At 41.2% G+C, this 18500-nt stretch overlaps 1 protein-coding gene across 1 annotated transcript; it reads left to right on the plus strand.

Annotated features, from left to right (window-relative positions):
* The first annotated feature begins 14949 nt into the window (after window positions 1-14949).
* On the plus strand, window positions 14950-17323 carry LOC145850440 (fish-egg lectin-like). Its single transcript, XM_082964074.1, has 5 exons — window positions 14950-15100; window positions 15190-15423; window positions 15610-15827; window positions 15961-16079; window positions 16761-17323. Exons 1-5 carry the CDS (start codon window positions 15046-15048, stop codon window positions 16900-16902), a joined length of 768 nt encoding a protein of 255 aa, XP_082820200.1. The 5' UTR covers window positions 14950-15045; the 3' UTR covers window positions 16903-17323.
* The last annotated feature ends 1177 nt before the right edge of the window (window positions 17324-18500 follow it).

Genomic DNA, 18500 nt, shown 5'->3' on the forward strand with positions numbered 1-18500 from the left:
TGTATTCATTTGTGGATGTCCATTACCATTTAGTATGATATGTTACGAATTACAATTGGTAGTATATGTTAAAAATGTGCAAAGCGTACAATATGTTACACATTCTGGCTAAATGTCTAACGTTAGCTAGTTGGCTTTACTATTTTTAGTTAGGGGAATAACTTTTTCTTCCCTCCAAGCCTGAGGGCGCACACTTTCTAATGAAGATACGGCAAATAGGAGTGGCAATATCGTCCGCTATTATCCTAAGTAATTTTCCATCCAAGTTGTCAGACCTCGGTGACTTGTCATTGTTGATAGACAAAAAATAAAAAATAAAATTCTGGCATGTCATGCCTAAGTTTGCTATTCTTGCCAATGAAAAATTCATTAAAGTAGTTGGCAATACAGGTGGGTTTTGTGATGAATGAGCAATCTGATTCAATGAATGATGGAGAGGAGTTTGCCTTTTTGCCCAAATTTTCATTGAAGGAACTCCAAAACATTTTACTATAATTCTTTAAGCTATTTATCTTTGTTTCATAGTGTAGTTTCTTCTTCTTTCTATTCAGTTTAGTCACATGATTTCTCTATTTATGGTATGTTTGCCAATCGGTATTACAGCCAGACCTATTTGCTATCTCTTTTGCCTCATCCCTCTCAACCATACAACTTTTCAATTCCTCATGTGCCAGACTATAACACTTTGGTGCTTAGCAACCTTATCAAACAACTCTACAAATATACCACCTACCAAGTACAGTAGGAGGGTCACAAAGGAAAACAACGGAAGCTTTAAAATCACTTATATCATGGCATCTTCGAATACTCGTTTTTAATTGTCTTGAAGGGCATTCTAGAGCGTGCATTATTTCTCTCTAACGAACGGTATATCAAAACATTACAATTCAATGGCAAGTTCATTCTTACATGTTCTACATTTGAGCTGCTTTTGAACCTACAAAAGTTCAATTCAAAACATTATTGGCATTGTTGAATTTGATTATCATAATAGCAGGCCACAACTGATGGTTTGGTTAGCTAAACTGGTAAGTCTCTGTTTGGTTACCAAGACAACTATTGTAGCTATCTATACTGAACAAAAACATGCAACAATTTCAAAGATTTTACTGAGTTACAGTTCATTTTAGGAAATCATTAGGTCCTAATCTATGGATTTCACATGACTGGGAATACAGATATGAATCTGTTGGTCACAGATGCCATAAAAAAAGTGGGCCTCACAATGGGCCTCAGGATGTCATCATGGTATTTCTTTACATTGAAATTGCCATCGATAAAATGCACTTGTGTTCGTTGTCTGTAGCTTATGCCTGCGCATACCATAACCCTACCTGCACTCGTTTCACTGCAAACCGCTCGCCCACACAAAGGCATACAGATGGACTGCATTAGGCCAGATGGAGATACTGACAAATTCTCTAAAAAGACTTTGGAGGCGGCTTATGGTAGAGAAATTAACATAAAATGATCTTGCAGCAGCTCTGGTGAACATTACTGCAGTCAGCTTGTCAAGTGCACGCTCCCTCAAAACATGAGATATCTGTGACATTGTGTTGTGTGACAAAACTGACCTTTTATTCTCCCCAGCACCTGTGTAATGATCATGCTGTTTAATCAACAAGGCCAACTCAATCTACAAGTATGTCACCGGTAACTGAGTGCAAGCTGCAGGTAAGTGGAGAGCATTGCTCAATATTTATCCAGAAGACACATGCTTCTTAGCTTTCCTGATACCATCAGGGTGTTCTTGGAAAAATTATTCATGTTTTACAAGTTTAACATTGTTATTGCAAGTCATTTTGCAGTACTCACACATAAGTGCTACTTGTTTGATTGTCTGTGTGTCAGTCTGTCTTTGTGGTCTTCAGGCCTTCTGAAACAGTTGGATGCTGGAGGTGAACAGTTTATTGTGGGGGCTAACATGAACGATACTCCATTCTGTCTGACAAGTAGTGCCACAGTTGGCTACAAGGGTCCAGGCTCACCCCTTCCATGGACAGGATTGCCAGGAGCTGTGAAGTACTACAGCTGCGGACCCTTTGGGTGCTGGGCAGTCAACAAGAATGATGATATCTACTTAATGAGTGTAAGATCTGGGAAAGAGTGGGAGAGCTGGAGTAGAGTAGTAGAGGATGGAGAGTGTCAGTTATTTTAAAACTGTTTCATATTATAACTGTTGAAATTGTCCTAAAACCCTGATTGAATCTGTTTGTTTCCAGCTGAATCAAGACTGCCAAAACAAGGGGTGGAGTCACATTGAAGGCAAGCTTTCCATGATTGAGGTGGCAACTGATGGTAGTGTCTTTGGGGTCAACTCTGCGGGTAGTGTTTATACCAGGTAAGGTTGCTACTGAACTATGTGAATAGTTCCACCCTATTCCCCTCCAGTTGTAGTAATAACTTATACTTATTATTCTTTATGTATAAATCTTATACTTACTGTACATTCTTTGTGAAGCTCTTTACAGAAACACTTAAATAGATACATATATCAATTCTGGCAAGTGAAATCAGATCTAAACATATAATAGACTTATAAAGAAATGTGTAGACAGTGTAAGGTAAAATATGTAAAAGTTGGATGTCCTTTAAAGCTACAGTTTGTAGTACACAGACATCCCACCACTTGTTTTGGTAAACATCTGAGGTATGTAGCTAGACAAATGTAACCACTCTCAAAGTCTGCTGCCTCAGTTAGTATGATGGCAATTTGCATATACTCCAGAATGTTGTGAAGAGTGATCAGATGAATTGCAATTAATTGCAAAGTCCCTCTTTGCCATGCAAATGAACTGAATCCCCCACATTTCCACTGCATTTCAGCCCAGCCACAAAAGGACCAGCTGACATCATGTCAGTGATTCTCTCATTAACACAGGTGTGAGTGTTGACGAGGACAAGGCTGGAGATCACTCTGTCATGCTGATTGAGTTCGTTTAACAGACTGGAAGCTTCAAAAGGAGGGTGGTGCTTGGAATCATTGTTCTTCCTCTGTCATTCATGGTTACCTGCAAGGAAACACGTGCTGGCATCATTGCTTTGCACAAAAAGGGCTTCACAGGCAAGGATATTGCTGCCATTAAGATTGCACCTAAATCAACCATTTATCGGATCATCAAGAACTTCAAGGAGAGCGGTTCAATTGTTGTGAAGAAGGCTTCAGGGCGACCAAGAAAGTCCAGCAATCGCCAGGACCATCTCCTGAAGTTGATTCAGCTGCGGGATCTGGGCACCACCAGTACAGAGCTTGCTCAGGAATGGCAGCAGGCAGGTGTGAGTGCATCTGCACGCACAGTGAGGCAAAGACTTTTGGAGGATAGCCTGGTGTCAAGAAGGGCAGCAAAGAAACCACTTCTCTCCAGGAAAAACATCAGGGATAGATTAACATTCTGCAAAAGGTACAGGGATCGGACTGCTGAGGATTGGGGTAAAGTCATTTTCTCTGATGAATCCCCTTTCCGATTGTTTGGGGCATCCGGAAAAAAGCTTGTCCGGAGAAGACAAGGAGAGCGCTACCATCAGTCCTGTGTCATGCCAACAGTAAAGCATCCTGAGACCATTCATGTTTGGGGTTGCTTCTCAGCCAAGGGAGTGGGCTCACTCACAATTTTGCCTAAGAACACAGCCATGAATAAAAAATGGTATCTACCACATCCTCCGAGAGCAACTTCTTCTCCCAACCATCCAGGGACAGTTTGGTGACAAACACTGCCTTTTCCAGCATGATGGAGCACCTTGCCATAAGGCAAAAGTGGCAACTAAGTGGCTCGGGGAACAAAACATCGATATTTTGGGACCATTGCCAGGAAACTCCCCAGACCTTAATCCCATTGAGAACTTGTGGGCAATCCTCAAGAGGCGGGTGGACAAACAAAAACCCACAAATTCTGACAAACTCCAAGCATTGATTATGCAAGAATGGGCTGCGATGAGTCAGGATGTGGCTCAGAAGTTAATTAACAGCATGCCAGGGTGGATTGCAGAGGTCTTGAAAAAGAAGGGTCAACACTGCAAATATTGACTCTGCATCAACTTAATGTAATTGTCAATAAAAGCCTTTGACACTTATGAAATGCTTTATTATACTTCAGTGTTCCATAGTAACATCTGACAAAAATATCTAAAGACACTGAGGCAGCAGACTTTGAAAATTTATATTTGTGTCATTCTCAAAATGTTTGGCCACGACTGTACATGTTGGTGGGGCAAACTGAACAAATTGTTTTAGATACATTCCAGCAACGCCACGACACAACACAACATTAAACCAGTGGTGTAAAAGGTATTCAATTGTCATACTTGAGTAAAAGTAAAGATACCTTAATAGAAAATGACTCAAGTGAAAGTCACCAAGTAAAATACTACTTGATTAAAAGTCTAAAAGTATTTGGTTTGAAATATACTTAAGTATTAAAAGTAAATGGAATTGCTAAAATGTACATAAGTATCAAAAGTACAAGTAAAAATTCCTTATTTTAAGCAAACCAGACGGCACAATAAATTGACGGATCGCTAGGGTCACACTTGAACACTGAGACAACATTTACAAACAATACATGTGTGTTTAGTGAGTCCACCAGTTCAGAGGCAGTAGGGATGACCAGGGATGTTCTCTGATCAGGGTGTGAATCGGACTATTTGCTTTTGGGTGTCAGGGAAAATGTATGGAGTAAAAGCACATTATTTTCTTTAGGAATGTAGTGAAGTAAAAGTACAAGTTGGCAAAAATATAAATAGTAAAGTAAAGTACAGATACCCCCCAAAATACTTAAGTAGTACTTTAAAGTATTTTTACTTAAATACTTTACACCACTGCATTAAACAATCCATTAATTGCAGTATAAGGGTGACAGACAGTGCCCACAAACTAGGGCCTACATAAAGCTATCCCGACAGCAGAGCTTTCATTTCAGCACCATGGAGTGAATCCTTACCACCAATACACCTGGCTATCAGCGGAGCCTGGCAACCTGGTCTCAGAGTAATTAGTATTATTCTGTACGTAAATCCGAGACCACTATTTAGTACGATATGTTACATTTCGTATGGGATTTATTCATTTGTGGATGTCCATTACCATTTTCACACGATATGTTACGAATTATAATTTGTATTATATTTTACGAATTTGCAAAGCGTACAATGTGTTACATATTCTGGTTAGGTGGCTAACGTTAGCTAGCAGACTAATGTTAGCTAGGCTAGGTTAGGGATTAAGTTTAGGAGTTAGGTTAAAGGGTTAAGATTAGGGGAACGGTTAGCTAAAAGGTTTAAGGTTAGGCGAAGGGTTAGCTAACATGTTCAGTAGTTTTAAAGTACCTAATAAATAGTAAGTAGTTGAAGTTGCTAATTAGCTAAATTGCTAAAGCTAGCCGTGATGAGATTCAAACGCGTTATACGCCCACCCATCCACCCAGACTTAAGTAATCATATGTCATACCAAACCTAACATATCATACTCATTTGAGAGTGTCCCAGACTTACGTTTATGAGACCAGGCTGAGCCTCGTCTGGCAGCAATACAGTTCATTTCGGGCCTAATTTACTGCATTTTTAAAAAACATAGCTGATATGGCTGATTTGCTTAAATAAATATGGTTTTACATTGATTCCTTGTGGATTTGTGTAACTTGATAAGAATCACTATCTGCTTCAATAATAGTGAATGCCGACATGAGTTTAGACTTTGAACCATACACAAACATTATTACATTCATGTTCAGTAAATGAATCATGTTTGTTCTGATCATTAGCAAACGAGCTGCGACGAGGTAGGCCTATTCCTTCAGTACTTTCAAAATGGACACTGACTGAAATTCAGATGTTAGTTCAGATAAATTCAGCAATGTGCTGAGGCCTTAAATATGGTGTAAAATAGTCATATTGTTTGAGAAATTGAAGTAATAGCATTTCTAAGGTATTATGAATAACGCGCCCCGGGATTCCACTGGCTGTTACGTAGGTGGGACGAAATCGTCCCACTGGCCCTAGAGAGGTTAATACCTTTACTCTTCTTTAAATCACCACACACACACACAGAGAGCAGAGAGACGAGAGATGAGAGAGAGAGAGAGAGAGAGACGGTTAGCCTACCATTTGAAGGTATTTTATTAGGCCTTTGTGGTCTAAAAAGGAAGGAAAATACAATCACGAGGATGCACTTTTATAGGCAATATACCGACTCTCAGACAGTGCATTGAGCAAACAAAACAACACTTGCAAAATCAACCTGGAATTACATGGGTCTATAAACAAACTTTTTGTTGAAAATAAATATTTGAATGGAAAGAGACTGTCACTGGCAAACATGGTTACAGACCCAACAACATTGTATAGTGTCCCCTCCTCATGGAGAAAAACACCTGAGCTAATTATAATACACAAAGTAAGCAAAAACAATTAAATGCATAAGTCAAAAATTACCTAAAATTATGAACAATATACTAATGAGATAGACCTATATAAGCAACATAACAATTGAGATGTACAAAATACTGTAAAAGTGTGTGAGTGTTTTAGGTGTCAAGACAAATTTCTTCAGCCTCCTGAGGTTGAAGAGGCGCATTTACGCCTTCTTCAGCACACTGTCTGTGTGGGTGGAGCATTTCAGTTTGTCAGTGATGTGTACGCCGAGGAACTTGAATCTTTCCACCTTCTTCACTGTGGTCCCGTCGATGTGGATAGGGGGTTGCTCCCTCTGCTATTTCCTGAAGTCCACGATCATCTCGGTCCAGCCTCCCATCAACTCTTTGATATACAGGTGGAACAGGAAGCCATCATTGCTTTTAAAGCTATGTGCCGGGCTATTAAAGCGCAAAGCCCTGCAATGGGACGATTGAAGTCTGGTGTAAAATCTCAATTTATACTGTAGATCTACAGAGACCATGAGAGCCGCTGCAGCCGTCCTATTGGTCCTCTGTCTCCTGACCATCAGTCACGATAAGTTACCATCATCTGAAACATGCTTGATGAACTTGGAATTGATCAAGATTTTATTGGTGCAATCTACTCATATGTCTTTGACTCTATAGCATGGGACAGTCAGGAGCTAGTGGACATCAAGAATCTGATGCAGATTGATGTAGGACTGGGCAAGTGGTTGCAACGGACACAAGTAAAATGTCCTACTACCCGGTAGGTGATAATTGGGTCTGCCTGTCTGGTTCCCTGAATCATATCACTGTAGGACCAGCAGGGATCTGGGGTATCAACAAGGCAGACTCAATTCACAAGTGTGTGGCCAGTAACTGGGTGCAAGCTGCAGGTAAGTGGAGAGCACTGCTCAATATTTATCCAGACGACACCTGCTTCTTAGCTTTCCTGATACCATCAGGGTGTTGAAAAAATGATGAATGTTTTACAATTTTAACATGTAAGTCATTTGGCAGAATTCACAGATACGTGCTCCCGTTTGCTTGTCTGTCCGTCTGTCTTTGTTGTCTTCAGGCCTTCTGAAGCAGGTGGATGCTGGAGGTGTTCCATTTATTGTTGGACGATACTCCATACTGTCGGACACACACAAGGGACCAGACACCCCTTCCATGGACAAGAGCGCCAGGAAGTATGAAGTACTACAGTTGTGGACCCTTTGGCGTCAAGAATGACGATATCTACTTAATGAGTGTAAGATCTGGGAAAGAGTGTGAGAGCTGGAGTAGAGTAGTAGAAGATGAAGACTGTCAGTTATTTTAAAACTGTTTCATATTATAACTGTTGAAATTGTCCTAAAACACTGATTGAATCTGTTTGTTTCCAGCTGAATCAAGACTGCCTAAACAACGGGTGGAGTCCCATTGACGGCAAGCTTTTTATGACTGAGGTGGCAACTGATGGTAGTAGGGTCAACTTTTTGGGTGATATTTATACTAGGTAAGGTTGTGTTAGGTTCTGAACAAACAGAGTAAAAACTCACGAAAAGCTCAAACTAAGTTAATTCACCCACTGGGTTAAACAACTGCAAAATACAAAAACATGATTGCACATACACATATATTTTTGTCCTCCCACTAGCCGGAATCAACTCCTTGCACATCTAGACAGCCAATACATCTCTGTTGCTAGTCAAGAACTTGTTTGGTTCCTCTCACTGGTGTAGTCATGGCCCCACCTGACGCTAAAACCTTTGTGGTCTGTTCCTTCTCACTCCATCTGACCTGTGACCTGGGCCGAATTCCTCTCTCCTCCTTAATCCACACCTGTCCTCCCTTATCTGTGACTGAAACCAGACATTTGCCCTGTGCTTCCCCCCTTAGGATACATGAGATTCAACAATAACATGTTTGACAGAACGTAAACTTTCTTCATTCCCATGTCTCAGTCAACAATTTTCCATACACCTTACAGTACCAGTCAAAAGTTAGGACACAACTACTCATTCAAGGGTTTTTCTTTAGTTTTACTATTTTCTACATTGTAGAATAATAGTGAAGACATCAAAACTGTGAAATAACACATATGGAATCGTGTAGTTACCAAAAAAGTGTTAAACAAATCAAAATATATTTTAGATTCTTCAACGTAGTATCACATAGTGATCCAAGATGGCGTAGCAGTGCAGACGTGTTTGTCGTTGTCCTGTGTAAATTGTCTTTTTTCGTCTTTTGTATATATTTCTATCTCTTTTTCCATTTTTTTATTAAATATACCTTCCGGCAACCCGCCTCACCCAATGTGATACGGATCCGCTATTCTTTTAGACCTTACAGCTAGAACCTCCATCAGAAGATAGCCATCAGATGCTAGCCAGCTAATTAGCTACCAGCTATTTAGTCATTGTTAGCCACTGCTACCTCTAGCTCAGACACCAGCCGCTTTTACCCTGGATAAAACCCGCCAGTCTGCTCAGTGCAATATCAACCCTGAGAATTATTGGACTGCTTTTCTCCACCATTACTCCATTACTGGACCATTACTCCAGATCACCACAGCTAGCTAGCTGCTACCGAGTGGCCCAGCCCCGAAGCTAGCCTTTGAGCCAGGCCCATCTCCCGGCCTGCTCAGTGGACCCTATGATCACTCGGCTACACAGCTGATGCCCCCCGGACTCTTCACTAACACGACTAGAAGCCACTACATCGCCGGATTCCTGCCGTAAGCTCTGGACCTTTGCATCGGATCATCGCAACTAGCTAGCTGCTACCGAGTGGCTAACGCCCTTGTCCCGAAGCTAGTACAAGTTAGCCCCGAGCCAGGCGCATCTCCCGGCTAGCAAACAAAATTACTCCAGCTACAATACCTCTTTAACCAATTGACCTGGACCCTTTGTCGACACGGAGCCCCGCCGATCCATCACGTCTGGTCTGTCGACGTAATTCAGTCCGATGTTCCCTCAACCGCCCTTTGTCGGATGTCGGTGAAGATGCTTCTGCTAGCACCGGCCTGCTAACCTTTATGAACGCTGTGTCTCCCGCTTGTTAGCGTAGTAACGACTTCCCTGTTTCATTTATTGCTGTTCACTGGACCCTATGATATCTGGCTTCATAGCTGATGCCTGCTGGACTGTTCATTAATTACGGTACTCCATTTTGTTTATCTTTTGGCCCCAGACTTCGAACTCAGGCCCTGTGTGTAGTTAACTGACCCTCTCTGCCCATTCATCGCCATTTTACCTATTGTTGTTGTCTTAGCTGTTGCTGTCTTACTCATTGTCTTAGCTACCTCTCCCAATCTACACCTGTGATTGCTTTATGTCTCTCTCTAATGTCAATATGCCTTGTATACTGTTTAGGGTAGTTATCATTATTTTATTTCACTGCGGAGCCCCTAGCCCCACTCAACATGACTCAGATACCGCTTTTGCCCCACCTCCCACAACTAGCATAACTAGCGCCTCCAGAGATGCAACCTTTCTTATCGTCACTCAATGCCTAGGTTTACCTCCACTCTACCTGCACCGTACCAAACCCCTGTCTGTACATTATGCCCTGAATCTTTTCTACCACGCCCAGAAATCTGCTCCTTTTATTCTCTGTCCCCAATGCACTAGACGACCAGATTTGATAGCCTTTAGCTGTAAATCAAATCAAAATCAAATGTATTTATATAGCCCTTCTTACATTAGCTGATATCTCAAAGTGCTGTACAGAAACACAGCCTAAAACCCCAAACAGCAAGCAATGCAGGTGTAGAAGGACGGTGGCTAGGAAAAACTCCCTAGAAAGGCCAAAACCTAGGACGATTTCTAGAGAGGAACCAGGCTATGAGGGGTGGCCAGTCCTCTTCTGGCTGTGCGGGATGGAGATTATAACAGAACAAGGCCAAGATGTTCAAATGTTCATAATTGACCAGCATGGTCAAATAATAATAATCACAGTAGTTGTCGAGGGTGCAACAAGTCAGCACCTCAAGAGTAAATGTCAGTTGGCTTTTGATAGCCGATCATTGAGAGTATCTCTACCGCTCCTGCTGTCTCTAGAGAGTTGAAAACAGCAGGTCTGGGACAGGTAGCACGTCCGGTGAACAGGTCAGGGTTCCATAGACGCAGGCAGAACAGTTGAAACTGGAGCAGCAGCACGGCCAGGTGGACTGGGGACAGCAAGGAGTCATCATGCCAGGTAGTAATGAGGCATGGTCCTAGGGCTCAGGTCCTCCGAGAGAGAGAATTAGAGAGAGCATACTTAAATTCACACAGGACACCGGATAAGAGAAATACTCCAGATATAACAGACTGGCCCTAGCCCCCCGACACACAAACTACTGCAGCATAAATACTGGAGGCTGAGACAGGAGGGGTCAGGAGACACTGTGGCCCCATCCAATGATACCCCCGGACAGGGCCAAACAGGCAGGATATAACCCCACCCACTTTGCCAAAGCACAGCCTCCCACACCACTAGAGGGATAACTTCAACCACCAACTTACCATCCTGAGACAAGGCCGAGTATAGCCCACAAAGATCTCTGGCACGGCACAACCCAAGGGGGGGCGCCAACCCAGACAGGAAGACCACGTCAGTGAGTCAACCCACTTAAGTGATGCAGCCCTCCTAGGGACGGCATGGAAGAACACCAATAAGCCAGTGACTCAGCCCCTGTAATAGGGTTAGAGGCAGAGAATCCCAGTGGAGAGAGGGGAACTGGCCAGGCAGAGACAGCAAGGGCGGTTCGTTGCTCCAGAGCTTTTCCGTTCACCTTCACACTTCTGGGCCAGACTACACTCAATCATAGGACCTACTGAAGAGATGAGTCTTCAGTAAAGACTTAAAGGTTGAGACCGAGTCTGCGTCTCTCACATGGGTAGGCAGACCATTCCATAAAAATGGAGCTCTATAGGAGAAAGCCCTGCCTCCAGCTGTTTGCTTAGAAATTCTAGGGACAATTAGGAGGCCTGTGTCTTGTGACCGTAGCGTACGTGTAGGTATGTACGGCAGGACCAAATCGGAAAAATAGGTAGGAGCAAGCCCATGTAATGCTTTGTAGGTTAGCAGTAAAACCTTAATCAGACCTTGCCTTAACAGGAAGCCAGTGTAGGGAGGCTAGCACTGGAGTAATATGATCACATTTTTGTTGTTCTAGTCAGGATTCTAGCAGCCGTATTTAGCACTATCTGAAGTTTATTATTTAGCCATATTACAACCTATGTGTTGTGATAGTTGAGTTGTTTGCTCTATAAGATGTTAGTTCATATGCCTTGACATGTATGCCTAAGGCCGAGGCAATAAGAATACACCGTGACAGAATAAATTCAACCACACCTTTGTTTCATCATTTTCAGACCACTAAACAACTATTGATTTAGAACCACGTTACCCGCAAGTATAAAAAAATAAACAGGAGCTGCCTTCACTATTCCAGCACCATTTAATCTTCAACATTTTAACATCAAATCCCCTATGCTTAGTCTAATACAGTGACAACTAATATACCAAAATATACCAAAAACGATTTAGTCCAATCAATGTCCAATAAATGTAATCTCACTGTGTTCTTTGGGACCTTCAATGGTGCAGAAATGTGTTGGTATCCTTCCCTATATCTGTGCCTCGACACAATCCTGTCTCAGAGCTCTACAGACAATTCCTTTGATATCATGAATTGGTTTTTGCTCTGACATGCACTGTCAACTGTGGGACCTGATATAGACAGGTTTGTACCTTTCCAAATCATGTCCAATCAATTGAATTTACAACAGGTGGATGATCAATGAAAACAGGATGCACCTGAGCTCAAAATGAGTCTCGTATCAAAGGGTCTGAATACTTGTGTAAATAAGGTATTAATATTTTTTATATTCAACAAATGTGAAGAAAAAAATCTTGCTTTGTCGTTATGGGGTATTGTGTGTGCAGATGTCGTTTTGTGCCGTCTGCTTTGCATAATATAAGGAATGCAAAATTATTTGTACTTTTAATTTTGATAGTATATTTAGACCATTACTCATGGACTATTTTACTGGGTGACTTTCACTTGTAGGTGTGGACTCATCTAGTGGGCTGGACACTTGACGTTTTTACCATTAGAAGCCAGAGGTTGAGGGTAAATGGGTGCCTGTCAGGGGAGCTGGCGTCATCAACAGGCTCACCTCTGGGACTTCCTCTCGCCACTCCGATATATACTGTATATTCTGTCGTAGCCACTACACTCTTAGAAAAAAGGGTTCCAAAAGGGTTGTTTGGCTGTCCCCATAGAATAACTATTTTTGATTCAAAGTAGAACCCTTTTTGGTTCCAGATAGAACTCTTTTGGGCTCCATGTAGGACCTCCCAAAAGGGTTCTACCTGGAACCAAAAGGGTTCTTCAAAAAATGTTCCTATGGGGACAGCTGAAGAACCCTTTTTGGATCTAGATCTCACCTTTTTTTCCCTAAGAGTGTACGAGAACCAACTCAACCTGTTGTTTGTGGACGACTCAGTAATAGTCCTTCATGCAGTTAAAACTGATGATGATTTTGTACATTCATGCGACAGTTTATTCTTGTTCTAGCTGGTCTGACTAGCATGGTGTAGCTGGTTTTGCTAGTGACAGGCCTTCAGTGGATTTTGGACAATGGTGACAAGCCTTCATTCACTGTGTTTTCGACACAGGTGACAAACCTTCACTGGATTTTGGACACATACAAGCTTACAATGGTGATGCTGTTATACTGGTGACGAAGCTGGTCAAGCTGGTCTGACCACGTCCAACAGTTTGGGTAGTCGTATTTAGTATTATTTCTAACCCCGGCAGTCATTCTGGATGCATATTGTGTGAGAAGAAAAGTTCAAAATTGTTGATATCCCCACTCTGGCTGGATTCTGATAGGAATTAAACATCCCTTTTCAAGCTAGCATGACGTGACTTGATTCTGGTGACTGGCTTATTTTGGTCACCATCAAAAACACAGTGAAGTCTGGTCATCACAAAAACACAACAAAGAGACCACGGAAACACAGCGAAGGCTGTTCACCAGCATCGTCAACAGTCTCGTCCTGGTCTAGGCTGTTTTTCTCAGCAGAGGAGGCTGCCATCTTTATGCATGTGAATACTCTACACTTCAATTGTTGATCACACAGCGCTTGTGATTTACTGTAGGTTGACACAGCAAACGTACAGGCCTAAAGAAAGTCTACACCTCCATTTTGTTGTGTTACAAAGTGGGATTGAAAAATATGTAATTGTATAGTTTTTGTCATTTATCTACACAAAATACTCCATGAATACTCCATAATGTCAAAGTAAAAAAAACTAATCTGAAATGTTTTACAAATTAATAACCATTAATGAACTAAAATATAGTTGTTGCGTAAGTAGTTCAAAAGTAAAATGTGGCTTAACAAATCACATAAGTTATATGGACTCACTCTGTGTGAAATAATAGGGGGCTGACCCTTCCTCTGTCCCCCATACATACAGTGGCGGATTTAGGTATAGGCGACATGGGCAGCCGCCCAGGGAGGCATCTTGCCGGGGGCGGCACTAATACAACACTAAGACACATCTACATTGGTTGGTTACCAAGAAGACAGTGAATGTTCCTGAGTGGCCAAGTTACAGTTTTGAGTTAAGTCTGCTTGGAAATCTGTGGCAACACTTGCAAATTGCCGTCTAGCCATGATCCACAACACCTTTACATAAACTATATAACATAGTGGGGCCTAACCCAAACCACGAAAACCACCCCCAGACCATTATTTCTCCTCCACCAAACTTTACAGTTGGCAATATGCATTCGGGCAGGTAACTCTCTCCTGGCATCCGCCAAACCCAGATTCATCCTTCAGACTGCCACCTCAATTATCTCGACTAACCTGTGCTACACATTGACTATGTACCGGTACCCCCTCTATATAGCCTCACTACTGTTATTTTACTGCTGCTCTTTAATTATTTATTATTTTTATTTTTTACTTATCCATTTTTTACTTAATACTTATTTATTTCAACTAGTTTGTTGGTTAAGGGCTTGTAATTAAGCATTTCACTGTAAGGTGAACAGGAAGAACCACTGTGGACCGCCACGACATCCAGATACCCACTGGTCCAGTGTTTTAGAACCTGGACACGTTTAGAACCTGGACAAAAGTTTATTTGAAAAGCTTACGAGTCCAGCAGACATGTAAAATACAACCATACAATACATTATTCAAAAAGGTACCAAAAAGTACAGTAAAAATAACACTTCCCTCTCAGGGGGGTGAAAACTTATATAATCGAGGTACATTTGTGTTTTATTTTGCATTCATTTCAAAGTATATTAGATTTCTTTCACTTTGACACTACAGAGTATTTTGTGTAGGTTGTTGACGATAAAATTGTCATTATATTGCTATTATATCCGTTTTAATCCCACTTTGTGAATACAATCTGAAGAAATCCAAGGTGGGTGTGGACTTTCTATAGGCACTGTATTTCAAAATGTAAACAGAGAAAACGTGAGAAGAACAAAGGAACTCTCCTCTCCCCTCTCCCAGACACCGGACACCATCAAGTCTTCGCTAAACAGGTGGAACAGGAGCCATCATTGCTGACAGCTGTGTGCAGGGCTATAAAAGCGCAAAGTCTTCCAATGGGACAATTGAAGTCTGGTGTACAACCAAACGTATACTGTAGATCTACATAGACATCATGAGAGCCACTGCAGCCGTCCTATTGGTCCTCTGTCTCCTGACCATCAGTCATGGTAAGTTACCATCATCTGAAACATGCTTGATCAACTTGGAGTTTAAGTTTTTCTTGGTGTACTCTACTCATATGTCTTTGTCTCCATAGCATGGGACTGTCAGGAGGTAGTAAACATCAAGAATCTGATGCAGATCGATGCAGGACTGGGGCAAGTGGTTGCTACGGACACAAGTCAAATCCCCTACTACCTGGTAGGTGATAAATGGATCCGTCTGCCTGGTTCCCTGAAGCATATCACTGTAGGACCAGGAGGGATCTGGGGTGTCAACAAGGACTATGCAATCTACAAGTATGTGGCCGGTAACTGGGTGCAAGCTGCAGGTAAGTGGAGAGCATTACTCAATATTTATCCAGAGGACACCTGCTTATTAGCTTTCCTGATACCATCAGGCTGTTGAAAAAACGATTGATATTTTAAATTGTAACTTGTAGGTAATTTGGCAGTACTCACAGATATGTGCTCCTTGTTTGCTTGTCCGTCCGTCTGTCTGTCTTTGTGGTCTTCAGGCCTTCTGAAACAGTTGGATGCTGGAGGTAACCAGTTTGTTGTGGGGGCTAACATGAACGATACTCCATTCTGTCTGACAAGTAGTGCCACAGTTGGCTACAAGGGTCCAGGCTCACCCCTTCCATGGACAGGATTGCCAGGAGCTGTGAAGTACTACAGCTGCGGACCCTTTGGGTGCTGGGCAGTCAACAAGAACGATGATATTTTCTTAATGAGTGTAAGATCTGGGAAAGAGTGTGAGAGCTGGAGTAGAGTAGTAGAGGATGGAGAGTGTCAGTTATTTTAAAACTGTTTCATATTATAACTGTTGAAATTGTCCTAAAACCCTGATTGTATCATTTTGTTTCCAGCTGAATCAAGACTGCCAAAACAAGGGGTGGAGTCACATTGATGGCAAGCTTTCCATGATTGAGGTGGCAACTGATGGTAGTGTCTTTGGGGTCAACTCTGTGGGTAGTGTTTATACCAGGTAAGGTTGCTACTGAACTATGTGTATGGTCCACCACCCCCCCCCCCCAACAGTATTAACTTGAAAATGACTTGTAATAATAACTTAGAATAATAATGGTATACCTTTAATTATAACTCTGATCCTTACAGTACATGCTATGTGAATCTCCTTACACAAAAACTAAAATATTGTAGGTACATAAATAAAATCAGTTAAATATAATCAGATCTAAACTTATAGGACTTATTAAGAAATGTGTAGACAGTGTACGATAAAATATGTAAAAGTTGGATGTCCTGTAAAGCTACAGTTTGGGATAAAAAACAACAACTTCCCAGACACCCCACCACTTGTTCTGGTAAACAGCTGAGGAATGTAGTTAGAGAAATGTAACCACTCTCACATTCATACATGGAGCTACGGATGCAAATGACACAACAATTTTTTTATTTAAAAAAAAAAAATGTTTATATTTTCTTTTAAAGCTAAACATTGTTTGTTTACAATAACATTGTTTACAAACAATTGAGTAAAAGCTTACATTTTGGCTTCTAATGTGGTTGAATAAAGCTCAAGATGCAGAAGTTATATTCTTCAAAAATCTATGGCTATATTTAATTATTAAAGTCCAAAAATGGATGTACTTAAAAAAAATGGATAAGCTTTAAAACATGAACCCCAACCCTTTCTTCAACACAGAGACGGCATCACAGCCAGTAAACCAGAGGGCACCGGATGGAGCAATATCCCAATGGGCATGCTCATGGGCCACGTGACCTACGACCTGGGCCGTCTTTGGGTCGTCTCCAAGTCTGGCGGCACCATGGTGTGCACACATTAGCCTCTTCTCTGTAGCTGAAGGCCGTTCGGGATCTGTCTAAAGTTCACTTGCGAACTCATTGATCTCTCTTTCTGGAAAAGCCTTTAGTTCATTAGTTCATAAAAATCCTTAATTTTAAAACCTATTGCTCTACCTATTATTTTCAGTTCTTCAATTATCTTATTGCCATTTAAAAAAATATCAATGAAGATGTTATATTTTCTTGACCACTCCTTGATTAACACTTCAATAGATCTTTCCCATGGAGGCTATTTAAGTGTAGTGTAAACTAGGGCATGGTCATGTTGCTCACAATCCACATGGGTTTTGCTGTGCTTCAGAGGTCATCAATAGGATTGGATGGAATCCTTGTCATTGTTTATTATCTCATTATATAATCATTTCCTGCAAAAATAAAGCATTCATTTTGAAACTATTGTAATTTCTGTGTTATTGTTTTTTTTTATGATATTGAACAGAGGGATTTTAGGTTGCTCTGCCAGTGGTGATTTTAGCATCGAAATCTTGGTGGGGCAAACACAACCAATTTTTTTTTAGATACATGCCAGCAAAGCCACTGCACAACACAAACTGCCCACAAACTGTTAGGCCCTACATAAAGCTATCCCAACAGCAGAGCTTCCTTTCAGCACCATGGAGAGAATCCTTACCACCACTACACCTAGCTCTCAGCGGAGCCTGGCAACCTGGTCTCAGAGTATTTAGTATTATTCTGTACGTAAATCCGAGACACTCAATTTAGTATGATATGTTACATTTTGTTTGGGATGTATTCATTTGTGGATGTCCATTACCATTTAGTATGATATGTTACGAATTACAATTGGTAGTATATGTTAAAAATGTGCAAAGCGTACAATATGTTACACATTCTGGCTAAATGTCTAACGTTAGCTAGTTGGCTTTACTATTTTTAGTTAGGGGAATAACTTTTTCTTCCCTCCAAGCCTGAGGGCGCACACTTTCTAATGAAGATACGGCAAATAGGAGTAGCAATATCGTCCGCTATTATCCTAAGTAATTTTCCATCCAAGTTGTCAGACCTCGGTGACTTGTCATTGTTGATAGACAAAAAATAAAAAATAAAATTCTGGCATGTCATGCCTAAGTTTGCTATTCTTGCCAATGAAAAATTCATTAAAGTAGTTGGCAATACAGGTGGGTTTTGTGATGAATGAGCAATCTGATTCAATGAATGATGGAGAGGAGTTTGCCTTTTTGCCCAAATTTTCATTGAAGGAACTCCAAAACATTTTACTATAATTCTTTAAGCTATTTATCTTTGTTTCATAGTGTAGTTTCTTCTTCTTTCTATTCAGTTTAGTCACATGATTTCTCTATTTATGGTATGTTTGCCAATCGGTATTACAGCCAGACCTATTTGCTATCTCTTTTGCCTCATCCCTCTCAACCATACAACTTTTCAATTCCTCATGTGCCAGACTATAACACTTTGGTGCTTAGCAACCTTATCAAACAACTCTACAAATATACCACCTACCAAGTACAGTAGGAGGGTCACAAAGGAAAACAACGGAAGCTTTAAAATCACTTATATCATGGCATCTTCGAATACTCGTTTTTAATTGTCTTGAAGG

The sequence above is a fragment of the Salmo salar genome, chromosome 17 (assembly GCF_965601325.2).
Source record: "Salmo salar chromosome 17, fSalSal1, whole genome shotgun sequence".
Taxonomy (NCBI): Eukaryota; Metazoa; Chordata; class Actinopteri; order Salmoniformes; family Salmonidae; genus Salmo; species Salmo salar.

Coding starts and splice junctions, on each gene's coding strand:
- LOC145850440 (XM_082964074.1), top strand. CDS start 15,046: ATGAGAGCCACTGCAGCCGTCCTATTGGTCCTCTGTCTCCTGACCATC. Junction 15,424..15,609: donor TAACTGGGTGCAAGCTGCAG/GTAAGTGGAGAG, acceptor TGTGGTCTTCAG/GCCTTCTGAAACAGTTGGAT. Junction 16,080..16,760: donor GTGGGTAGTGTTTATACCAG/GTAAGGTTGCTA, acceptor TCTTCAACACAG/AGACGGCATCACAGCCAGTA.